A 26,432-nucleotide genomic window follows, 5' to 3' on the forward strand; every position below is an offset into this window, starting at 1 on the left:
ATATGTCCCCTACACCGGCTTTCCCGTCTCCTACTAGGCTGTGACACTATTACTTCCAGAGAGGCCAACGGATGCTCCCAAAAGAAGTGACAGTTAACGTCTTTAGATGCTCCCGAAGACACTAACGAATGCGCCTAAATGGTCTAATAGTCTATTCTTCATGCTACTCCCCCAGTGACCAATTGAGGCTTCCAAAAAGGTAAACACTTACCCCCGTATGCAGAAATGCAACTTAAGTCGAAGCCCATGCTTGACTTGATTTAGATGACGCCTGGCGTTAACGTGCCCAAAGACGCTCACTGCGTTTCCTTCGGCGCGTTCTCGATAGGCGTCACTCAGATCAAGTCAAGCATGGGCTTCAACTTAAGTTGCATTTCTGAATACGGGGGTTAATCTTCTCAGATACTCTTGAAGGGACTAATACATGTTCCCAAACAGTCTAAAAGATTATCCTTCTAAAACTCCCGAACATACCAAGAAATTCTCCTTCCAATGTTGCCAAAAAGACTAACTTTTGATCCTCGAAAATTATCCATGTGCCGACAATGTTCTTCCATTAGCTTTTCGTCAAGGAGATCAACCGTTCCTCTCCACTAAGACTAATTACTTGCCCCTTGAGGCTCACGTTTGAAAAACTTTCCACAGAGTTGGGACAACTCAACCTGGTAATGCATCTTTTATCGCCTTCATGGGGTTGTACAAAACCACAAGCATTGCACTGCAACAATTTATTGGACCATAAAGAGTTGTGTGCTACATGAACGAGTGGTGTCTGGGGTACCACTGTGGCAAAATTTTATTCTTCTGGACCATCGCTTGTCTTAGACATGAGTGAGTAGTTGGGTATGGCCTAAGAGACGAGAAAGAGGTGTTAAAAACGATGGAGCAGATCAAGTGAATGGACGCACCAATAAATCACCTGTGCTCTTAACTGTGCTTGGTGGTTCCACAGTTACTGGTGACCCCAGTAACTGTGGAACAGCTGCTATACCATCGGCTACTGCAACCGAATTGTGTCTTTTTCTGCTACGTTTCATCATCCTCCGACACGGACCTCCTAGAGTCATCATCAGCGATCGTGGGAGGCAGTTCGCTGCAGTCCAAGAGCTGTTTCGTTTATGTGTTTCAAGTTTTCGGCTAGGCATGAACTCTGCATCATCCACAAAGGAATGGCCTTACGAACTGCGGCTTGCGGATAAGAATAAGCATTGCCAACTGGCTCTCCTGAAACAAGCCCGGCGAGCCGCTCACGCAAGTGGAGCCCTGGTCTAGGGGCCCCACTACGGGGCCTCAAATGTGTTTTATTCTATAAATTTCTCTCTCTCTCTCTCTCTCTTTTATTAACATGCGGTCAATGTATGTCGAGTCCGATGAAAAGAACTGGGACAGCGTGCTACCTTTCCTTACGGAAGAGCACGGAGCTACGGGCTACCAGTCCCTTCTTTCTCATTTATGCTCGTCCACGTCGTTAAACGCTAGACAGCATCTTTCCTTTTTGCAGCCACGATAATCCTTGCATATCCGAGACTGTCTCTCTTGCTGAAGAGGCCCGATGACTTGCTTCTTTGCGCACTATTGTTTCGTAATATCGCTCGAAGGCACGCTGCGACCGCTGATGCCAACACATGATGCATGACTTTGATGACTTAGTGTGGCGGTAGACACCAAAAAGAATATGCGGGTAATGTGAAAATCTTGGTGAATATTCAAAAACGATGAGCAATATCCCGAACTCAGTCTGATTCTAAAAAATAAAAATGTGGTAATGCATGAAATCTGAGTCCAAATGTGCCATTTAGACATCTGGCCCCGCGGCACTAATGAATAAAGGTAATTCATGAATTTTCGTTAGTCTTCTGAAGCTCAAGTTATTAGCGGCAGAGTATGTCCACCTCTGCTTAAAAGTCCTCTATTAAATCACCGCATTCGTTGCACTTATATCGTCTTTAGAAGAAATCTGTATCGTCCAAAAAGACACCCCGTATAGGAGTGTTCAAATAATGAGTGGGCGTGCGCATAATACAACTTTTCCTCAGGGAACACGCTATTTGTTTTTCTTTCAGATAAAGTACGAACAGAAGGAGACATGTTTAAAATATGAAGGAGTAGTGCGAGGGGTATAGGAAATGTGATGTGAAAATACCGCCGAGTAAAATGCATTCACTACCCTTTTGTGCACTGCCTTCATTAGTAGACGTAAGTTGTGTATGTTTGTTCGGTGATCGTGGTTATTGTTATTGTTATCACGCTGGTGTTTTCAAGTAAGGAGTGCTTGCGACACTTGAATTTTTGGAAAAATTTGCGATCATATTGACGGCTTATACGCCCTGCTATATTGACAGGCGTACTTAACTTTATCGGGCGACCACGTTTCGCCGCCCAACAAATGTTATCGCACAGCACAGGACGCGCCTGCATGTAAAAGAAGTTTCTGGAATGTTATCGATGGTTCCGTCCACTGTCTTTCACAGGAGGAAGAAGAAGAAGGCGCCGACTAGTGCGGACGTGGAAAGATCGGCTCCCGCTTTCGTAAATATTTTCGGTCTGCTTTTTGTGTCACCTACCACGGAAATGCACGCCATTCGACACGGTTTCTTCTGAGGACTTCCTTTGGTGAGTGGCCTTTGCGCGGAAGCCGTGGAACTTTTTGTGTAGACCACGCCGCGGCGACGCTAGGCGCGGGTAGGCTTAGGCCTAACGCGACGAAGAGGGGCATTATGCCCGAAGTAGAAATGGTGTTAGGAGAGGCAATCTCCCCCCAAGAAGCCAACAGCCCAGGCTGGACGACAGCGTTGGGCAAGCACAAGAAAGCCCTGCAAGAAACACCAGTTTCAACGAGCAAGAGAGCTCACATGGGCTCGAAGGGTGGCTGCCGCACGGCTGCCCCGCAAGGCGTGTTGCAACGTCTCGCAGCCTCGTCGAGGCTCCCCAGACTACCTAGGGAGCACATACGAATCATTGTCCGCCCAAGGGGCGGGCTTGACGTCAAGAAGATAAGCCAAATCAAGCTGGCTCAAGCCTTGGCCATGGCGGCTGCACTAGCCCCCACAGAAACTGAGGGCGACGTAATCTGCCCTAATTTCACTCAAAACGTTCTCGTCGTATCCACCCCGGAGAAGAAGAACGCCGCCGCTTATGCAGGAATCCAGCAAATCCGCATAAGCGAAGGACTCTACAAAGTAGCCGCATACATAGCGGCCCCAGACAACACCTGCAAAGGAGTCATACGAGGGGTCGACGCAGACATCAGCGAGGCCCAACTCCAGCGCATGATTGTCAACCATCGTAACCCGAAGGCTCTGGAAGTCAGACGAATTAAGAACACCACCACAGTGGTTGTCCTCTTCGACGGCATGAAAGTGCCTAACTATGTCATGTGCGGCGTCAGCCTTCTGCGCTGCTCGCTCTACAAACGCCAAACCGAGGTGTGCTACGCGTGTGGCGGCTTGGGACATCGCGCGGACGTCTGCCCCAACCCCACCAATGAGGATTGCCGGGGCTGCGGACTAAGCTCACCACCCGATGACCACCAGTGTTCGCCGAAGTGCGCCCTTTGTGGAGGCCCGCATCTTACGGCGGACAAAACGTGTAAGCAGCGCTTTCAAGTCCCATACGTCGTACGCAGACGCCGACGGCGCCGTAAGCGCGCCAACAACAAGCACCAGCAGCAACAGCTGGCCAAGGAGAACAGGCCACGTGGCTCCAGCGCGGCGGGAGTCCCCAGGAGGGAGCGCTCCGTCACGCCCTCTGGTCGACAACGCAGCCTCTCCAGAGGGCGCTCTCGTTCCCGAGGGCGCTCTAACTCCCGGGTTCGGATCCAGGAAACGCCAACCTGGGCCGATCGTGTCAAGTCGAAGCAGACGACGCCGGCTTCAAAGGTAACGCAGGTAGCATTGCCGGAGCATAAGGTTGATCCCAGAGTCGCTCAACTCATGCAAGAGAACGCTCGACTCAAAGCAGAAATGCAGCAGATGAGGGCCGACTTTGAGTCTTTCCGTAAGTCGTACCCCTCGCAAGTCGAGAAGCAACCGGTGCCCCCCTCAGGGGAGCCACAGGCGCGCTCGGGTAAACGTAGGGCCGCGCCCCCAGAGGGGGACGCTAACTCTATGGAGACCGAGTCCAATAACAAGGACTTAGAAAGCATGCAGCGGGCTATTCAGCAGCTCGCTGAAAGCGTGACTGTCCTCCTTAAAAGGATGGCGTCCCTGGAAAGTGCACAGGCCGCGTTAGCTACGGCTAGACAGCCTTCGAGGGAGCCCCGTCGGGCACCTTTACCCGCAAGCGCCGTCCCCGTCAACAAGACGGTGGAATGGCCAATCCAAGGCAATCACCATGGCGGTCAATCCCAATAAGTTGGTTGTGTGGCAGTGGAACTGTGCCAGTTTCCAACGGCGCAAAGCTCCGCTGCAGCAATTCGTTTCGGCACAGGCGGTCAAACCGCACGTAATTCTTTTACAAGAAACTCTCGATGACGCGCCCACCTTCCCGGGATACCGGGTTGTATCGATACGGGAGGAAGGAAAGCGGGGTTTAGCAACCTTGGTCGCACGGAAGTGCTCCTTTCAAGTACACAAATTACAAATTGGCAGAACTAGGGCGGAAATCATTATGGTCGAAATTATCCCTAACAATTGGCTTAAGAGCAGTGTCTTTCTTTTAAACATATACAGCTCGCCGTCGGATCAACGGCAGTCATTCGCCACGATCATGACAAAGGCGGTGGCCCTGAGCAAGGGAGCCCCCATAGTGATAGCGGGTGACTTCAATGCCCCCCACAATGCCTGGGGATACCCCCGCCAATCCACCAAGGGCAATCTCCTTGTCCAGGCAGTTGCTGACTGCTCACTGGAATTGATTACGGATGCTCAATACCCGACGCGAACCGGCACGTCGGTAGTCCGAGACACCACTCCGGACCTGGCGTTCGTCAAGAACGCCCCCGGAGCAGGATGGCAAAATTTGCAAGAGAACCTGGGCAGCGACCACTTCATTGTGGAGATTACCCTAACGATTAGCACAGCCCCTACCAGGGAATTTAAAGTGACGGATTGGGATGCCTTCCGGAAAATACGGAAGGCGGACCAGACCGACTACGATAATCTCGATAGTCTGTTCACAAGACTACAGAAGGACGTACAAGCTGCGACCAAGGTGGTTAAGACCGACCTAAAGGTAGATCGTATGGACGCGCGCCTTGCACACCTCCTAGAAGCCAAAAACTCCATCCTGCACCGCTGGAGAACGCACAGACTCCACCGCCGGCTTCGTAAGAAAATTGCGGAGCTCAATCGTACAATTGAAACTCATTCCATCGAACTGTCCAAACAACAATGGAATGAAGTGTGCTCCTCGGTTGATGGGCAGATGAGAACGGGGGGCAAATGGAACCTGCTCAAACACTTACTCGACGACTCGCAAACCAAAAGCAATCAGAGACTAGCCATCGATCGCATTGTTCATAATCAAAAGGCGGCGGGCGTATTTGAACACGTCCTCTTGCAAGAGTTGGCCGAAAAGTATCTTCCGCTGGGCCACTCCGGTGACGGGGATTATCCTTGTTATCGGGGGGGAGCGGTGGGGGAGCTCGACGCCCCCTTCACAGAATCCGAAATCTGGGAGGTGCTGCAAACGCTCAACGGTCGCTCTGCGCCGGGCCCGGATGGCATCTCCAATAAGCTCCTCCGAAACTTGGACGATCAATCAGTTGCGCTGCTCACCGGGGAGGTCAATAAAATTTGGGAAACGGGCCTAGTCCCCGACTCCTGGAAGACAGCCTCAGTGGTGCTCATCCCGAAACCAGGCAAACCTCTTGGGCCGGAGAACATGCGACCCATCTCGCTCACGTCCTGCGTGGGTAAGGTGGCCGAACATGTCATTCACAACCGTATATCTAGGCATATAGAAAATAATGAGTTATTCCCTCACAACATGGTCGGCTTTCGGCCGGCACTCTCCACACAGGACGTCATGTTACTTATAAAGAGGCAAATCATTGATGTCGACACTAGAGACACTCGGGGCATCCTTGCTCTAGACTTGTCCAAGGCTTTTGATAACATCTCGCACCGGTTCGTACTAGACGCCATCTCAGATCTGGGCCTGGGGCCACGATTCCATGCGTACGTTAGCTCCTTCCTCAGGGATCGCAAGGCCACTGTCAAAATAGGGCAAATAAAATCGAAGGAATTTACATTGGGAGCGAGAGGCACCCCGCAAGGGGCGGTCATCTCTCCCCTACTGTTTAACATCGCCATGAAGGGCCTCTCGGACAGACTGGCCACAGTAAGAGGAACGGGTCACGCCCTCTACGCGGATGATATTACCGTGTGGTGCTTGGGAGGGTCTGACGCTGCAGTTGAGAGTGCGCTCCAAGAGGCGCTCGACATCACAGAACACTTCCTACTAGACACGGGCCTGAGTCTGTCACCAACCAAGTCCGAACTTCTATTGTATAGGCCCACCCGACGGGGGGTTAGGTGCTCCACACCCTTAGATCAAATTCCCATAGCCCTCTATACGAAGGACGGACAACAAATTCACAGAGTGGATACCATCAGGGTCCTCGGACTCTTGCTGGAATCTCGCGGGGGCAACTCACAGACTATAGCCCGCATTACTTCGAAGACGGAGAATATGCTTCGGCTTATCCTCAGGGTCTCGAACCGCAGAGGGGGTTTAAGCGAGAGCAATCTACTCAGACTCTACCACGCGTTTCTGATGAGCCACGTTAACTATGTAGCCTCCGCGTTGCGCTGGTCTAAAGGGGATGAGGCCAAAATCGACGCCCTCATGCGCAAAAGCATCAAGCGCGTGCTGGGTTTACCACTCACTACCAGCACCGCGCGTCTCATGCAACTAGGCATGCACAACACCCTATCAGAGGTGATCGAGGCCCAACGAGTGGCTCAAATAATGCGACTATCATCATCGCGAGCGGGGAGACGCATCCTCGAATCCGTTGGATGCGGTCACCAGGAAATCACGGAGCGCAACGTGACCCTATCACCCATGGTCCGAGATACGTTCAAGGTAGATCCCATGCCACGTAACGTCCACCCTCAATACAATGTAGGGCGCCGGGTAGCCAGGGCTCGTTCCCTGTTAAAAGCGGCTGCTGCCACTCCGAATCTGGCATGTTTCGTTGATGCCGCCCAGTACGAGTGCTCTGATCACTATGCCGTAGTTTCGGTTGACTGTAATGGCACTCTCATTAATTCAGCATCCGTGCGGAAGGTTTCTTCAACAGTAGCCGAGCAAGTTGCTATAGCTATAGCACTGAAGGACCCTCTACGTTCCAATATATTTACAGACTCCAGATCGGCAGCCCGAGCTTTCGCCTCCGGCTCGATCTCAAAGGAGGCGGCGGCCATCCTCGGCAGCGAGGGGGCTGCTGGTTTTCATAGCATCAAATGGTTCCCGGCCCATATGGGAATCAATGTACACTCTGAGCTTGTTAACGCCAATGAGTTGGCCCATGACTGTGCGCGAGGTCTTACACACCGCGGCGGTTCTGGTGGACTCACGGGCGGCGACTTAGGGCTGTATAGGGATTCGCTTCTCACCTTCCACGAAGTCTTGACACATTATCAACTTGCTCGGCGCGCCTTTCCGCTACCACACCCTAAACTTAATAGACCACAATCGTCGGCGTTTCGCATGCTTCAGACGGGGTCATTTCCCTCCAGGGGCAGATTCAGTCACTTCGCGCCTAACGTAGAACCCCACTGTCCAGACTGTGGGGAGGCGTACTGCTCCTTGTCCCATATGCTCTGGCAATGCCCTGCGTTACGCAGCTCATCCCTAACCACTCTAACCGACTGGGAGGCAGCCCTTAAGAGCGGCGACCTCTCAGAGCAACTACGGGCTGTCCAGAGGGCCTGCGACAGGGCGGAGGACCACGATCTTCCGACCCCGACGTGGGTGCGGCCCGCGACGGCTACGGGGACTCCCTGAAAAGGGGGGTACCCTAACGCCGGTTCCTCAGGACCATTAATAAAGTTCTTTGTCTGTCTGTCTGTCTGTCTTTCACAGCAACTTGTGCAATCTGATTGCATCTATGCGCGACGCGAATAGTGTAGAACTTTGTGGAAGACAAGCGGGAACCAGCGGTTAATCTGGAACATTCGACGACCGATGTATAAAAGCCGACGCGCTTGACCCGCTGGTCAGATTTTCGACTATCGCCGACCGTGTTCGCCGCTATCACTGTGCTATATGTGTAGCCTGTTTGGTGGGCACAGGTTCGCCCATTAAAAGTTAGCTTTTTCGTTCGCAGTCTTCCTACTGTGTTCTTCAACGTCACCACCACGTGACAATATACACATCTGTGCCTGATATTCAAGATCCCCGATCTTGATAGCGCGAAGCTCTTCTTTTTTTGCGGTGAAATAGCAATGTAATCTTAACAAGAGATGACTGAAACTTCCATAAGGGGAATAAATTGTAGTACGATGCATTACACAGTGTTTCCATATTTGCGCGTTTACGAGCTAAATGTTCTTGTTGCTCTTGCGTTTGATTGGGGCAGCACTGCCTCTCCCTGGCTCTTGTGGTGCGTCACATGGAAGGGACGCTCGCCTTCTTTGGCAGAGGCATGTTTGCAGTGCTCGTGAACACAGTTGTGCAGAGTTGCGAGTAGCGGCGGGTGTGCAATCGTTGCACCAACCAACTCTCGCCTCAGTGACCGATGCGCGCCCGTTGCGCGATAACGGTGGCTATACAGCACATGAAGGGGGCTTTGGTGCGGGAGATGTTGGCGTTCGTGCCTAGTAAACCCAGGACTTGCAAAATTTTGTTTGGTGATTCCCGTTAAAGGAATCGTTACTACGTAGGTAGTACGGATTGGCTGTTTAAAAACTCCTAATTTACCTAATCCCTTCACAGTCCTCACATAACCAACACACTCAGTTTACCTAAAATTTCAATTTTTCACTACCGCATATATGCTCATAGTTTTCCAATGTAATGGACATCACTATAGGTGTAGTTTAAGAGTGTAAGAATATTTTGCAGGAATTTTAAGCAGAAATTTCATTCTTTAAGGTAAACCAAGAAACTGAAGGTCACCTTGCGTGGCCTTGCTGAGGGCTTCCTATATAGTGCTGCGGATAAATATTTGTGCCCACGGCTGCCAGAAATGAACAACGGATAGAATAGCTTCGATAGATTTTTTGCAAGTCCATTTACTGAGATGTATCTGCGCCCTCTATCTGTGGCACGTCCGAAGAACTTGAGCGCTGTTGCAAGCGCAAGAACGCACCACTAACGGGGGGCAAATATTTTGTCAGAGTCATGACTAGTTTATGACTTGTTAGAGCTTCATGCTACGTCAGATAGTACGCAAAGGCAAGCCAAGGTCGAATAGTGAGAACAGCAAACATGCGTGCCTGAAGGTACCTTTAAAATGTGGCGTCCCTCGCGGAAATAAGGCCAGTGGCGATAAAGGGTACGTTCCTGCTCGGCAGTCGATTTTCGCTCAACGTGAAATTTGTTTGTTGCGGCCCGACGAGGCTGCGAAGTTGTCGCGGCTGCGCCAGTTGTGCCTCGCTCGCAGCTTCGGAGTTCCGCGTTCCTGCCACGCGCGTGTTTCACTTCTGCGGATGCTTGAGCAGTCGCGAGACGTGCGCCCGACAGGCCGTGTGCGGCAATTAGTTGAACGACTGCGCAACGCCGCCGTCCGCCGGGTGCGCCACATTTCATCCATGCGTGCTCCGGATGCCGGCGAAAACGCGGAGGCGCTCTTTCCGCAGCGACACCACCAGCAACGTGAAAACAAAAAGCAACAACAATGTCGTCCGCCATCGGTCATCTCTCCGTGGAATGCGGGCGCGAAAAAGGCGGAAAGATCTGCAAATATGCCGGGGATCGGAGTAAAACTGTGTGCGTTCACGCCAAAACTACCTCGTACGTTTACCACGACTAGTTCGGCTGCCTCAGCAGCCTGCTGACTGTGGAAATAACATGCGAAAGAAGGTTCCATGTTCGTTCGCGAGATATTAACGTGCTAACTGGTATTGAATACGCCCTTGTTTGATGACCTGTTGTGCCACTTGTACCAACTATGACGGCTATTTTGTACCCGCCGTCCCTTATGAAAATGAACCATGAGTTTCTGTGGAGGACGTGATGTGTTCCTTAGGTGACATCAGACATTCATAAGGAATGCATCGTCTAATGTTTTTTGGCATCACAAGTACATCAGAGACTCAAATGACAATGCACCTTAGGATTTCTGATGAGAGGAGTGTACAGCTTTTTTGTGTTATTGCTAATGTCAAAGTACATCATATATGAATGTGTACGATGCCAAGTCGCGAAAAATTCTTTGTAATGCGATAGCATTAAATGGCTCATGAGCCGCAAAATCTGGCATTGACGGCGTGAGCTCTCGATGTACAAGGAGGTTACAAACTCTCAACCTTTCATGGGAGTCGAACTAACCTACCTTTGGCGGCAATTAAGGCTACGAACCCACGACCTTTGGTGTTGATTAAGGCACCGTTAATTAAGAATGTTATTGAAGATATGGTTAATTAATGCACTCGAACGCACGTACGACTCTTAGTGGAAGTCGAAGCCTGTTAATTAATATGTTAATTAATGCGCAGCTGATTATTATGTTGTTAATTAAGACACTCGCATCCACGACCCTTGGTGCTTATGAAGGCGCTGTTAATTAACGCGCAGTTAAGATGCAGTTATTTGAGGCACTCGAACCCACGACCTTTGTTAATGATGACGATGCTAATTAAGGCACAGTTAATTACGATCTAGGAATTAAGTCACTCGAACACATTACCTTGTGTGGGAATAGCACCCACGACCATTGTTGTTAATGAAGGCGATATTAATTGAGGTAACGTTAATTAAGATATAGGCAATTAACACCCTCGAGCCCACAATCTTATGTGTTAATGAAGGTGGTGTTAATCAAGGCGCAGCTATGATACAGTTATTTGAGGCACTCGCACCCACGGCCTTTGTTAATGAAGATGGTGCTAATTAAGGCACAGTTAATTAAGATCTAGCAATTAAGTCACTCGCACCCAGTACCTTGGGTGCGAATCCAACCCACGACCTTTGTTGTTAATGAAGGCGATGTTAATTAAGGTAGTGTTAATTAATATAGTCAGTTAAGGCACTGGATCCCACGGCGTTTGTTGTTAAAGGTTATGTTAATTAGGCATATTCAGTTAATATATAGTTACTGAAAGCACTCGAACCCATGATCTTGTGTAGGAGTTGTGCCCACGAATTTTGTCGGTAATGAAGGCGATGCTAATTAATGTACAGTTAATTAAGATATAGTTGATGAAAGCACTCGGACACATGACTATTGGTGGGAGTCCAACCCGTGACCATTGGTGTTAATGATGACGATGTTAAGTAAGGAACCGTTAATTAGGATACAGTTAATTAAGTCACTCGGACCCTTGGCCTTTGGTGGAAGTGGTTCCGATTCATCGTTAGGGACAGTCTAAGAGACAAAAATGATGAAAACGATATAACACAGCGTGAGCGCCGAGTACTCAGGAAACGCTTCCGATATATCAGGGCTAGGCACAAAACAACGACGTCATTTTCTTTCCTTTTTAAAGAGCACTGTAAGATGATGTTACCCCGCTATCACATTTGGTAAACAGTGCAATCCTATAGCGTATGCCTTGTTCTGAGCAGTTTGATTTCTCAGATGTGTTACTAGTCTTTAAGTGGCAAGCCGACAATTGTGCAGATTGACATGATCATGACATGGAAAACTGCGCGTAAAAAATTATGGGGTTTTACGTGCGAAAACCACTTTCTGATTATGAGGCACGCCGTAGTGGAGGACTCTGGAAATTTCGACCACCTGGGGTTCTTTAACGTGCACCTAAATCTAAGTACACGGGTGTTTCCGCATGTCGCCCCCATTGAAATACGACCGCCGAGGCCGGGATTCGATGCCGCGACCTCGTGCTCAGCAGCGAAACACCATAGCCACTGACCAACCACGACGGGTAAAAAGAAAAAAAAAGAAAAAAAACTGCACGTAAGCGTCAGCGTCTATTTGCTGGAACGCACTGTAGTACTTGGTTGAAAGCACATCGTACGCCAGCGCACATTTCTGGCATATACCACATAGGACAAATGCACGCTACCGAGACATGTGGGTTTTTCGAGGAATCTTCGTGGATAGCTCGATCAACACAGAAGGCACGAGCGACAGTAGTGCAACCCGCGCAGATTAAACGCACTAACACGAAAGCAAGATACGGACGACAGGGGCGTAAGTTGCGCCACACGAGCAGATTTGACGCTTTCCGACTGACACTGTTGCAACTGGCACTAAAACATCGCACACTGCACACATGTGTCCCTCGGAGATCACGTCAACGATGTCTGAGGCCATATAGTTGATGTTAACGACAGCAGGAAGTTATTTAAATTGAAGTGACGGCGTAGGTAGCACGGGGAGCAGCGAAATGCGTAATTCACGGGTTTTATGAGAGGTAACCGAAGCGAAAATCGTTCGAATAACGTCACCGCAACGGCTTTCTATAGGGTTAACATTTTCAGATCTCGAAGGCCATGCTTTTGCTGTCTGCAGATAGCAGAAACGATTCAAATTGAAAATGCGTTATAGAATTTCTTTCTATGCCAAACTATAGCTTACAATATAGACTTATCTGCGGTTCTGCTTGTCTTGCAACAGCTATGCGCAATTAGGCAGCCGCACAAATCCTCAGATGACGCTAGCCGAGGCATTGGCCGGCCCCAGCCGACCTGTTGGTGGCGCCACATACCATCCCGTTTCCTATCCAATCCAATCCAATAAGCCTGTCGCTCTGTTTACGAGGCGGTCGGGCGTGCGAGCTGCAACGATGTGCTTGTTTGATCGTGTGTTTTTGTGTTTGCTGTAACTAAATATGACTTAGTTCGCCTGCGCATAAGAGCCACAGACAGCTTGTGTCTCGCTGCAAACTCGCCGTGTGCGTGGCGCGCCAGCCAAATGTGGACCAACGATGTTCATGCCGTGGAGTGCGTTCCCTTTGTCTCTGGTTGTCGTGGAAAGTTGGGTGGACGTCGCGAAGAAATAATGCGTATTGTTAGCGTGCCACTGCTCCTCCACTATGCACCGGTATGTCTGCTGGGAGTAACATCGAAGCATCGGCAACTTGGAGGGCGCTTTTCGACCGCGTCGTGCCATTCAAAAGGTGAGTAACCGTGCTTGCTAACTACACACGTGTTGAGCGTGCTTCTCGGTGTGGGCATAGGTTGCCTTGCGAACGTAGGAAAGAGAACTCCCACGACAACAGTGAGACCTATGCCGATGCTTGCTGGGTGTCAGAGTTTAGTTGCGCGAATTTATTGCCATAATGCGGAATTGAAAATCTTGATAAGCGGAATCGAAAATCTTGATAAGCGTTTTCTTCTGATGAGAAAGATTAAGTTCGGAAATAATCGTGTTCATCATGCGCGCTTGTGCGTGAGCTCCCGCATTTCTGCTGATGTCGCATAATAACGACTCATCCACCTCTTGACCGATTCTCACTGCAATGACGTTTCCTCGCTTATATATGATTCGACGTTGTAGATAATCTCTGCTTACAAAGTTTTCGATTTAGGAGTAGTATTAGGAGAAAAGAAATGTAAGCAATCACAGCGTGCTACTGGTACAGGTTTGTTTTGAAGGGGTGTTGCCATAACTTGGACGTAACTAAACATTACATGGGATAGTCACATAAAGTCATTAAAGAAACTCTAGAATCGTTATGTAAACAAACATTCATGTAATGCGCTGCTGCTGCGTGTAAAATTTTGCCTTGTTGAAGGGGTCCCCGTTATCGTGACATTCATTAGTGACTTCGACTTTGTGCTCTGTTGCCACCCTGCACCAGCGCAGGCATTGTTTTCGTGACTGTTTTTACATGCTCCTTGCATGTGTTCACGATGTGATGGTCTTATTGTGCCACAGCTATAAGTTAACACAGAATTCTCTTTGTAGTGGTGAAGCCGTGACCCACAACAGTGTCCACATAACCCGTGGCCATGGCTGCAGCAGCACGGCATGTAATCTTGAAGCTAAACATTTCGACAAAATTGCCTGTCTGGTTGGGAAATTGATTAGAACTTGAGACTGACTCCAACCAAATAACTGAATTTTATTAGCCCGACGTTTCGGAGCCCATTCGGCTCCTTCTTCAGGGGGTTGTTCTTCGGGGGGTGGCGGTGTGCCGCTTTTAAAGCATCTTTTTTGAAGAAAGGAGGGGGGGGGGGAACGGGAGGTGGGGAGACACTTCACAGACGGAAAGGTGGGGGGGAACAAAAGGAAAGGGGGGTGTGTTGTTGAGCGCTTCCATGGTGCTGGGATGACCGGTGCTGGGGGGCGTGCTCGCGAGGTTGCCCTTGATGGGGGGCGGGGGGGGGGGGAGGTTACAGGGTCGCGCCGACGTTCTGTGTTGGTGAAACAAGCGGGAGTCTATCTGGCTGTGCGTCCTTTTCTTCTTTTCGTCAGGTCGCCAAGGCCATGGACATTCACCGAGGGTAGGTTGCCCTTCACGCGGTTTATGTTATTCCCCGTATTCTGAATGTGCCATGACTCCAGTAGTAGTCTCTTTCGCCAGTTCGTTTCTGTTTGAAGGATTTCAGTTTCCTTGAAAGCAATTTTGTGGTCGGCGTCTTCAGAGTGTTCAGCGACGGCGCTGCGAATACGGTTGAATGTCCTGACGTCGTTCTCGTGCTGTCTGATCCTTTCTTTTAGATTTTTGGTTTCCCCGATGTACGACGCCGGACAGTCGGCACAACTGATTTTGTAGACGACGCCTTGAGCTTTTTCTTTAGGTGGACGATCTTTTGGTTTAGGGAGGAGGATATCGAAAGTGTTTATTGGTTTGTGCGCCACTTTGAGGCCTTCTTTTTTTAATATTCGGCTGAGCGCTTCGCTGGTACCTCTGATGTACGGGATGGACACTCGCTTCTGGGGTTGGGGAGAAGTCGACGGCTGAAGGTCCCGCATTTTGCTTCTTCTTTTTTGTTGTCTGGTTGTTTTTCGAATGAAGTCATCTGTGTAGCCATTCCTCTTAAGTTTGTTGAGAACCGTTCTCTTTTCTTTCTTTAGATCCGATTCCGATGAGGAGTGAGTTTCGGCTCGTTTGAATAAAGAATTTACAACAGATGCCTTGTGGTTTGCCGGATGGTCGGATTGGAAATGAAGATAGCGGCCTGTGTGGGTTGGTTTTCGGTAGACTGAAAATTTTAAAATGCCGTCTTTTCGTGTAACTTGTACATCTAAGAATGGGAGTGATCCGTTCTGTTCGCGCTCATATGTGAACTGTATATCCGGGTCTATGGAGTTTAAGTGTTTCTGCAAGTTTTCGACTTGGCTCGTCTTCACGATGCAAAAACAATCATCCACGTACCTGAGGAAGACTTTTGGTTTCGGGGAAAAAGTATTTAAAGCTCTCTCTTCGATGCTCTCCATAGTCAAGTTAGCCATGGCAACGGAAATTGAGGCCCCCATAGGAGTTCCTTTAACCTGTTTGTAGTAGCTGCCTCGGAAGGTGAAATAGGTATTGGACAGGCACAGTTCGAGAAGGTGGCAGATCTCGTCTACACTCAAAGGGGTTCTCTCACTGAGCATATCGTCACGTTCCAGTGCATCTCTAGTTGCGGAAACAGCCAACTTAATGGGTACTCTTGTGAACAGAGAGATTACATCAAAAGAGACCGTATCGAAGATGATGAATGTCTGGTCTCTTTTGATGTAATCTCTCTGTTCACAAGAGTACCCATTAAGTTGGCTGTTTCCGCAACTAGAGATGCACTGGAACGTGACGATATGCTCAGTGAGAAAACCCCTTTGTGTGTAGACGAGATCTGCCGCCTTCTCGAACTGTGCCTGTCCAATACCTATTTCACCTTCCGAGGCAGTTACTACAAACAGGTTAAAGGAACTCCTATGGGGGTCTCGATTTCCGTTGCCATGGCTAACTTGACTATGGAGAGCATCGAGGAAAGAGCTTTAAATACTTTTTCCTCGAAACCAAAAATCTTCCTCAGGTACGTGGATGATTGTTTTTGCATCGTGAAGACGAGCCAAGTCGAAAACTTGCAGAAACACTTAAACTCCATAGACCCGGATATACAGTTCACATATGAGCGCGAACAGAACGGATCACTCCCATTCTTAGATGTACAAGTTACACGAAAAGACGGCATTTTAAAAATTTCAGTCTACCGAAAACCAACCCACACAGGCCGCTATCTTCATTTCCAATCCGACCATCCGGCAAACCACAAGGCATCTGTTGTAAATTCTTTATTCAAACGAGCCGAAACTCATTCCTCATCGGAATCGGATCTAAAGAAAGAAAAGAGAACGGTTCTCAACGAACTTAAGAGGAATGGCTACACAGATGACTTCATTCGAAAAACAACCAGACAACAAAAAAGAAGCAAAATGCGGGACCTTCAGCCGTCGACTTCTCCCCAACCCCAGAAGCGAGTGTCCATCCCGTACATCAGAGGTACCAGCGAAGCGCTCAGCCGAATATTAAAAAAAGAAGGCCTCAAAGTGGCGCACAAACCAATAAACACTTTCAATATCCTCCTCCCTAAACCAAAAGATCGTCCACCTAAAGAAAAAGCTCAAGGCGTCGTCTACAAAATCAGTTGTGCCGACTGTCCGGCGTCGTACATCGGGGAAACCAAAAATCTAAAAGAAAGGATCAGATAGCACGAGAACGACGTCAGGACATTCAACCGTATTCGCAGCGCCGTCGCTGAACACTCTGAAGACGCCGACCAGAAAATTGCTTTCAAGGAAACTGAAATCCTTCAAACAGAAACGAACTGGCGAAAGAGACTACTACTGGAGTCATGGCACATTCAGAATACGGGGAATAACATAAACCGCGTGAAGGGCAACCTACCCTCGGTGTATGTCCATGGCCTTGGCGACCTGACGAAAAGAAGAAAAGGACGCACAGCCAGATAGACTCCCGCTTGTTTCACCAACACAGAACGTCGGCGCCACCCTGTAACCTCCCCCCCCCCGCCCCCCATCAAGGGCACCCTCGCGAGTACGCCCCCCAGCACCGGTCATCCCAGCACCATGGAAGCGCTCAACAACACACTCCCTTTCCTTTTGTTCCCCCCCACCTTTCCGTCTGTGAAGTGTCTCCCCACCTCCCGTCCCCCCCCCCTCCTTTCTTCAAAAAAGATGCTTTAAAAGCGGCACACCGCCACCCCCCGAAGAACAACCTCCTGAAGAAGGAGCCGAATGGGCTCCGAAACGTCGGGCTAATAAAATTCAGTTATTTGGTTGGAGTCAGTCTCAAGTTCTAGGCATGTAATCTGGATGGACATATCAGGTATGCTTTAAGTGTACGTGTTCACAAAAGTGGGCTTCGGTATCATTAGTGGATAAGTGTATCGACATATTACTTAATGAATCTTGCTAAATAGGCTAAATATTTATGCAACTTTATTCCACTTGCTGCTTATTTGTGTTTGTAGACATTATGCACACGTAATCTTGTTCTGTTAAAACTACACCTCGCATGTCCTGACGTTTGGTATTTTTCTCGCATCAATTGCTTGGCTGCAAGTCCATTTTATTTTTGCCTATTACGCAGTATGTTTCATTTTTATTTCGGTTTTATTTGTTTGGAACTGTTTCTTATGCTGTAGCATATATTTCCCTGTTTTCCTTTCTGCTTATGATACACACGTGCTGTTTTTGTCCATGTAAGAATTCGAAGTGTAGTGTGCCATATATGTCACAGGTCTAAGCACGCAGTGTGCATACCATTGTTTAACATTGATATTGACAATTATGTCTGTTTTGTTCTCAGAATAACTGTCACTGGCAAATACACATTTGATGAACTCGAATTTCTTGAAATGAAATAGGAAGGCCAGTATTCATTGTGCTGCAGTTACTTAAGTAGTGAGGTCTTTTCTGGTAAGCTTTCTATTTTTTCTCTCACTTTCTTGGTATTCTTTTCTTTGCAAGCTGCCCCTATTTATGCTGGTAGGCATGGTAGCAGTTGTGAGTGTGTCTAGTGCAGCAATGTCACAGCTAGGTTGCACACACTACAGGGTACCAACAGATACCCATCACTGTTTTTGTGCATTTCTGAGAACCAGCTGTGTCCACTCGGCAAAACTTGTAGTGTCTATTTGAATTTGCCAATCAGTTCATGTAACTTTTCAGGACAACATTTACGCAGCGAGGGAAGGGAGACCACGCAACATGACCTTGGCTAACAACTGTTTAAGTTGTTGGAAGGACTAACAAAAATAGCACTCGTTGTGCACCAGTTAATTTGAGGGATGGCAGAAGTTGTAATACAAAGGCATAAAATCATGATAAATGGTGTTTGCATAAAAAGAAGTAAGTGAATCGGCACACACTAATTTCTATCCCTTGTAATCTACAAAGGATGCCTTTCTTCATGCATTGATAATGGGGGCTGCCTGACACTTATTGTTATTTATGTGGTGTGCCTGACTGATTTCTCTTGCCAATTTTCATCCATGGGTGAAAACAGATAAACAATCCTAATCCGGCCTGAAGCCCCATTGCGGATATGTGTGGCCAAGTCGGACGAGCATACTGGTCTTTTGAGTGAAATATGGTGATCTCATAGGTACATATTTAGGCACCAGCCAGTCTGCACTATGTACATTTGACCACATGTATAAGAAATACAGTACAGTGCCTCTGACACGTACTGGACAAATTTGGTGCCACCTTTAACCAAGCAACCCTCGCTTGCCTCCTTGCCTTTCTCGATTCAATTTTCAATTCAATCAGTTCATGTAACTTTTCAAGACAAAATTTGCGCAGCGAGGGATGGGAGACCACACAACATGACTGTTGTGCATATGCTGCCTAATGTATTTTTGCTGGAAATATATGTGCATTTCAATCCACAAGTGAATTGACAAAGGCACCCAGGCATTGGAGGCTTGCTTAGTTAAAGATACCCAAAATTTGTTTTGTATCTCTGAGGGGCAATGTAGGCTATTCTTTTGATCACGTGCATATTTGGTCCAATGTACATTGGGCACGCTGACTAGCCGGTGCCTCAGCATGCGCCTAGGAGAGCACCATAATTCACTCAAAGGACCAGTGTGCTCGTCCCATTTGACCATGCATTGACACGACAAGCTGTGCACTAGATTTAGATTGTTTATCTGTTTCGTTCGCCTATGGCAACCGATTGATACAACAAAATCAGTGAGGAATACCACATCCAAAAATGGGACATGTGTCAGTCAATGCTCATTATGATTGCATGACAAAGAGGAATACTCAATAATGACGTGGGATAGCAACCACCATGCTTATTTATTAAATTATTTTTATGCAAGCTTGTTCATCATGCTTCTACGCATTTGTTTTTCAACTTGTACCCTCCCTCTGAAAGCAGCGCTCGGGTTTAAATGATAAAAACACCAGACATGGTGGGGTGTATTTCTTGAATTGGATGTATGCCGTCATTCAGGAGGCCAACACATGCATGACATAGTAGGCTTGGAATGTATGAGAACTGTGCCCATAGCTGATGCAAATATTCTGTAACGACTGGCACTTGGATGTCTCTGGGATGCATTGGGTTGCCCGTGCACGAACACTCCTGCGCTCATTTCCAAGCCAAGTAATTAGTGAGATTTTCCCATTCACGCTAGCAATACACAGACACTGCTGTCCTTTGTCAAGTGGAAACCGATATAGCTGAAGTAGTTCACGAAATGTACACACGCCACAGCTGATCCACGTTGCACGTTTTTACAGCCAAGAGCAATTTCTGCTTACTTTAGTTACTGCTCCACCCAAAGGCCACACCGTGGTTCCTCAACAACTTTGTGTGAACCGACCCCACATAAATTTTTCGCAGAACTATCTATAAAATCTCCAGATCGTTCTGCAGCAAGTGATACAGCGTGTATTTCTGTGGTTGATTGCCAAGTTTTGTTAATTTTCTGTGCTTTCTACCATGCAGGGTACACGTGCACTTACTTCAAGATGAGTGGGAAAGGCAGCGGCAATAGCGTGAACATGCTCCTAACCAGGCATTTTTGCATACTTCAGTTGCTGCTCTCTGCCATCTCTGCCATCGGTGACGACACTCCACCTCAAGAACAGCCTCTCCTCAGTGATAAGTAGCGAGATTAAATGAAAGGAAAATATCACATCCGTAACCAGACTGATACTGTGTTTTCCTTCCATTTAACCTCCTTCTGCATTTAAGGAAGCATTGATATGCCCAATAAATGTTTTTGTTAAATATCTTTCTTTGAGTAATGTCTAACATGCAGCATATGTAGGGCCCACGTAAATGTTGACAAAAGTGCTGCATCTTCGCTGGACATACATACATGCATACAGGCTGCATATATCAAGCACCAAAGACAGTCACGCACAGGTAACATATTTAAATAAGGTCTGACTGCCATTGGGACACATGAGAAAATGTTACCACACGTGGTGGCCAATTTTGTTATAGGAGTAATATGAGCACCAGCAGTCTAATGGATAAGCTCATTAGAGATTCATTAGGAAGACGTGAGAAAGTCACAAGAAAACTGCTTTGGAGCGCACATTAGGAACACATTTCATGCTCACAAGAAAAACACTCGTCAAGAATTCTACAGAAAGACGGTGGCCAATATGTTATAGAATGACATTAGGAATACATCAAAAAATTCCAAAGAAACTCATCAGAAAGTCTAATGGCTTTGATGTCAAAACTCGTCAGACTTTCTTGTGAAACTCACCTCATATTTTCATAAGGGGTGGTTGCTCAGTGGCTATGGTGTTAGGCTGCTGAGCACGAGGTCGCGGGATCGAATCCCGGCCACGGCGGCCGCATTTCGATGGGGGCGAAATGCGAAAACACCCGTGTACTTGGATTTAGGTGCACGTTAAAGATCCCCAGGTGGTCGAATTTTCTGGAGTCCTCCACTACGGCGTGCCTCATTATCAGAACGTGGTTTTGGCACGTAAAACCCCATAATTAAAGATGGTTATTCTGTGTGCTTCGCATCGTGGAATTCTCAACGAATTTTTTATACCAGGGTAGCGATTGCTTCAATTACCGTATATCAGGAACAAGCTTCAATTTCAATTCATGAAACGCGTTTCTTGCTTTTATAAAGCGTTAGTGACGCAATTGCATGTTCACACAACACTCCTTTGTTTTCTACGCAAACACGTGACGTAGAAGCTTGTGCTTACTTACTTTTCTTGCGAAATTAAGACAGGCCCACAGAAGTCGGTTAACTAACTACTCTCCGAAATAGGTTCGAAATGAAAAAAAAGAACAATTAGATTAATATTGGTTAGTTTTCCAAGCTTTCACGTAGATGTAAGAGCCTTAAGGCTCAATCACTGGCACGCGTCGGCACACTTCAGCGCGCGCCGACAGGCCAACGCGTCGTATTAGATCTTGCCGTCGCGTGCCGGAGTTGGCCGATGTAGAGGTGGGCCTTGAGAACGGAAAATCTGTTCTCATTATGTACAAGACTTAGGAGCAAGTGAAATATCAGTAAAGAGTCATCGTCGGTCCGCAGCAGATCGTACGCTAGGGCCCGTGGCAAGAAAAGAACGTCTCTGAGCATCTCTTCCTTTGCGATGGTTCGCCGGCTTATAACCGCTTCAGCCCGTCGGGGTCACGTCAGATTCAGCCAATCGTCGAGCCCGTACAGGAGTCGTCATTTCGTCCAATATGCGAGCCTGTACAGGTCTCGCCATGTTCGGCCAATGGGCACACTCACTGGGCTCTCCCCTCCGATGGCGGCATCCATCCCACACAGCCTCCTCGCCTGTTCGCTCCCCGGGAACGACCTTTCTTTGCTGCAAAGCAATTTTTCTCAGGACCAAGGTAAATCACCTCGAAACGTGCTGAACAACATCAACACTTTCGGGGGATCGGAACACAGGGGGGGGGGGAGACAAATGCTCCCCGCGTGACTCGCGAGCACGATATACATATGCTGTGACATAGTTCCTGTGACATAGGATAGCCAGCCGGTCTGGCAGGCCTGGTAACACGGTCGACGCGCATATGCGCACCACATTTGGGAAAGGTTGACGAAGGGTTGCGCTCGGTGACTTCACCGATGCTGAGAAATGGTCCGTACCTAACAGCTCCTGCTGGCGCCGGAAGTTAGGAATGGCCGGTGAACTCAGTTTGACGCTTGTAGTACCCTGTATATGAGCTTCGCGTGACGAATTAGGATGCTGTGCACTGGAGAACGTACGTCGTAGAAACGAAACAGTATAGCGCTGTCCCTCGTGGAAGGGCACGCTCTTGACCCTTGGCTCGCCAGGCTATTACTATATCAAACCCAACCCTGTGATTTTTGAATTGTCAATTTTGATAAAGCAGATCCAACCACCTATATAAACAGCTTGCTCTATCTTCTCGAATGCTGACAAGGCCAGAGTGGTGTTGCCATTACAAAATGCCATTACAAAAGACTCGGGGGAAACTAAACAATTAATGAAAACAATAATTTTAACCATACACAAGGAAACTTCCGAAGCTACGAGAATGGCTTTCAGCCCACAATGAAACTACATACATCGTAATAAGGAAGGAAGGTAATATGTCGGTTTACTGAAACAACCGGCTCAAAATAACCGCTGCAACATACCTTAGGCAACCTCACGTCATGAACAGCCGATTCATACTCCATCACAGTGCACTACTTATCGCCTCCACTGGTGCCACCGAACAGCCGCGTCAACTAAGAAGATACGTACTCAAAACCGCCCCAATTTTGGGCTCACCATTACCAAAGCATACTTGCATCTCAAGCAGGCACTTCCTAACCCCGTCAGTGTTGCGATGTTACGTTATCTTGGGTTTCCTTTAAATATTAAAATTAAAATATATTATGCATTGTTTGCTTCTCGAATTAATTATTGTAGTTAGGCCTGACTAACATAAACTAAAACATACATACAAAATGTTCTAATATTGCGATAAAAATGTTATATGACAGATTGCAGACATTGAATATTGTGAATCTAGTGTGAGCGCTTTTTAAAACTTCAACATAATTCGCATAATAACCATTTATGACTACCATGTTGTGGCGTCTTTCTACCGTTCAAATAAAATATTTAGGCAATTCCTACAAAATATGGTGAGCGTATGTGCACACAGGCATGTGTTAAATACACGCAGCACAGACATGTGCTTGCTCCCACGTTATCCTTCAGATTACAAGTGCTTCTAAACAATCTTCGTTTACGTCTGAACAATACAAGGAAGCGCAATACATGTTGAAATCTCAGTTGAAGGCATTTTTTGTACGTTTTGTAATAATTGTTCGTTGTATCAATATATATATATATATATATATATATATATATTGTCACGTGGTCGTGATGGTGAATAACACAGTAGCAGTACTGTGAACGACAAAACTAACTTTTATTGGGCGAACCTGTGCCCACAAAACAGGCTACACTTATAGCACAACGATAGCGGCGAACACGCTCGGCGATCGTCGAAAATCTGATCAGCGGGTCAAGCGCGTCGGCTTTTATACAGCAGTCATCGAATGTTGCAGACTAATCGTTGGGACCCGCATGCCTTCTACAATGTTCTACACCATTCGCGTCAAGCGATGAAATCAGATAACACAAGGTTCGGCGACAACAGACAGCGGATAGAAGCATCGATAACTTTCCAGAAAGTTCGGATACATGCAAGCGCGTCCCGCGCTCTGCGATAACATTTGTTAGGCGGCTAAACGTGGTCGCCCGATAAAGATAAGTACACGTGTCATTACCCCCCTCTTAAAAAGCATCGACCCGATGCTGCAAACAAACAAAAGTAATAAATAAACACTCGTAGAAATGAAAACAACAAAATAAGGGAAGTTCGTTAGCGTCCGTAAAACGGTTTTAGACGCACCACGTGGACCACTTCAGGTCGTGCGCGGCGCCGCTGTGAATGCGAGATGCCGTCTGGCACGACCTCATAGTCCAGTGCGCCAATACATCAAATGACCTTGTAAGGTCCGAAATAGCGGCGCAATAGCTTCTCGCTCAGTCCTCGTCGGCGTATAGGGGTCCATACCCAAACACGGTCGCCGGGCTGGTACTCGACGAAGCGTCGTCGGAGGTTGTAGTGTCGGCTGTCCGTACGCTGCTGGTTTTTGATCCGTAGGCGGGCGAGTTGTCGGGCTTCTTCGGTGCGCTGGAGATAGCTAGCGACGTCAACATTCTCTTCGTCAGTTACGTGCGGCAGCATGGCGTCAAGCGTCGTCGTCGGGTTCCTGCCGTAAACCAGCTTAAACGGCGTGATCTGTGTTGTTTCCTGCACCGCCGTGTTGTACGCAAAGGTTACGTACGGCAGGACGGCGTCCCACGTCTTGTGTTCGACGTCGACGTACATTGCTAGCATGTCGGCGAGGGTCTTGTTCAGGCGCTCCGTGAGACCATTCGTCTGCGGATGGTAGGCAGTTGTCCTCCTGTGGCTTGTCTGGCTGTACTGCAGAATGGCTTGGGTGAGCACTGCTGTAAAAGCCGTTCCTCTGTCGGTGATGAGGACTTCTGGAGCACCATGTGGCAACAGGATGTTCTCGACGAAAAATTTAGCCACTTCGGCTGCACTGCCTCTCGGTAGAGCTTTAGTTTCAGCGAAGCGGGTGAGATAGTCCGTCGCCACGACAATCCACCTTTTTCCGGAAGCTGATGTCGGAAACGGTCCCAACAAGTCCATACCGATCTGCTGAAAAGGTCGGTAAGGAGGCTGGATCGGCTGTAGTAATCCCGCTGGTCTTGTCGGCGGTGTCTTGCGTCGCTGACAGTCGCGGCATGCCTTGACGTAACGGGCGACATCGGCGGTTAGGCGCGGCCAGTAATACTTTTCCTGTATTCTCGACAGCGTCCGGGAGAATCCGAGGTGCCCAGCGGTTGGATCGTCGTGTAGGGCGTGCAGTATTTCTGGACGCAGCGCTGACGGTACAACAAGAATGGCATGACCGAATGGCATGACCTTGAACTCGTAGAGGCCGTCTGGCGTGATGAAGGCAGTCTTTTCACGATCTCTTTCGTCGACTTCTATTTGCCAATAGCCAGACTTGAGGTCCATCGACAAGAAGTGTTTAGCGTTGCAGAGCCGATCCAATGCGTCGTCTATCCGTGGGAGAGGGTATACGTCTTTCTTCGTGATCTTGTTCAGACGACGATAATCGACGCAGAAACGAAGGGTTCCGTCCTTTTTCTTCACCAGGATAACAGGGGATGCCCACGGGCTTTTCGACGGCTGGATGATGTCGTCGCGCAGCATTTCGTCGACTTGTTCTCTTATAGCTCCACGTTCTCGCGGCGAAACTCGGTAAGGGCTCTGGCGAAGTGGTCGAGCGTACTCCTCGGTGATTATGCGATGCTTGGCGACCAGTGTTTGTCGAAGCCTTGATGACGTCGAAAAGCAGCTTTTGTAACGCCGGAGCAGACTTCTGAGCTGCTGTTGGTTAATCACGGGGAGACTTGGATTAATGTCGTAGTCTGGTTCGGCAACCATGGTCGTCGGGGTAGATGCGGCGGAATCCGAGAGGACAAACGCATTGCTGTTTTCCAGAATTTCCTCGATGTATGCGATCGTCGTACCCTTGTTGATGTGCTTGAACTCCTGGCTGAAGTTTGTCAGCAACACTTTCGTGTTTCCTCCGTGCAGTCGAGCGATCCCTCTTGCGACGCAAATTTCACGGTCTAGCAGTAGACGTTGGTCGCCTTCGATGACACCTTCTACGTCAGCGGGTGTTTCGGTGCCGACGGAAATAACAACGCTGGAGTGAGGTGGGATGCTCACTTGATCTTCGAGCACACTCAAGGCGTGGTGACTACGAGGGTTCTCCGACGGTATCGCATGGTCTTCCGACAGAGTTATTGACTTCGACTTCAGGTCGATGACTGCGCCGTGTTGGTTGAGGAAGTCCATGCCGAGAATGACGTCTCGTGAACACTGTTGGAGGATAACGAAGGTGACAGGTCAAGTCCGGTCGTGAATGGTAATTCTTGCCGTGCACATTCCAGTCGGCGTTATGAGGTGTCCTCCGGCGGTACGAAGTTGAGGGCCTTCCCACGTAGTCTTAACTTTCTTCAACTGGGCGGCGATGTGTCCACTCATGACGGAGTAATCAGCCCTTGTGTCGACTAAGACGGTGACTGCGTGGCCGTCGAGATGCACGTCGAGGTCGGTGGCTCTTTGTCTTGCATTACAGTTCGGTCTTGGCGTCGGATCACGACTGCGTCGCGTTGACCTGTGGCTGGAATGTGACGTCGTCAGGTCGTCTTTCGTCGTCGCATTCTTTCCTTCCAGACTTCGTCGGGACGGCGGCGTGTCGTTATGTCGTCGAGGTAGTTTCTTCGGCGTCTTCGTCGGCGGCGGAGGATCTTCGACAGTTCGACGGACAGCAACCGC

General features: G+C 48.4%; 1 protein-coding gene across 6 annotated transcripts in view; it reads left to right on the top strand.

Moving 5' to 3' along the window:
• The window catches only part of LOC135908699 (uncharacterized), a 195,707-nt gene that overhangs the window by 101,437 nt on the left and 67,838 nt on the right, over positions 1-26,432 (top strand). Inside the window, exon 3 of one of the 6 annotated variants that reach the window (XM_070536405.1) lies at positions 2,472-2,752. The exons of the other annotated variants lie outside the window; for them this stretch is intronic. Coding sequence (XP_070392506.1) covers positions 2,472-2,498 — 27 coding nt within the window. The 3' untranslated portion in view covers positions 2,499-2,752. Of the gene's footprint in view, positions 1-2,471; positions 2,753-26,432 lie in introns of those variants that run through there. 6 annotated transcript variants of the gene reach the window in all.

The sequence above is a fragment of the Dermacentor albipictus genome, chromosome 3 (genome assembly GCF_038994185.2).
Source record: "Dermacentor albipictus isolate Rhodes 1998 colony chromosome 3, USDA_Dalb.pri_finalv2, whole genome shotgun sequence".
Classification (NCBI taxonomy): Eukaryota; Metazoa; Arthropoda; class Arachnida; order Ixodida; family Ixodidae; genus Dermacentor; species Dermacentor albipictus.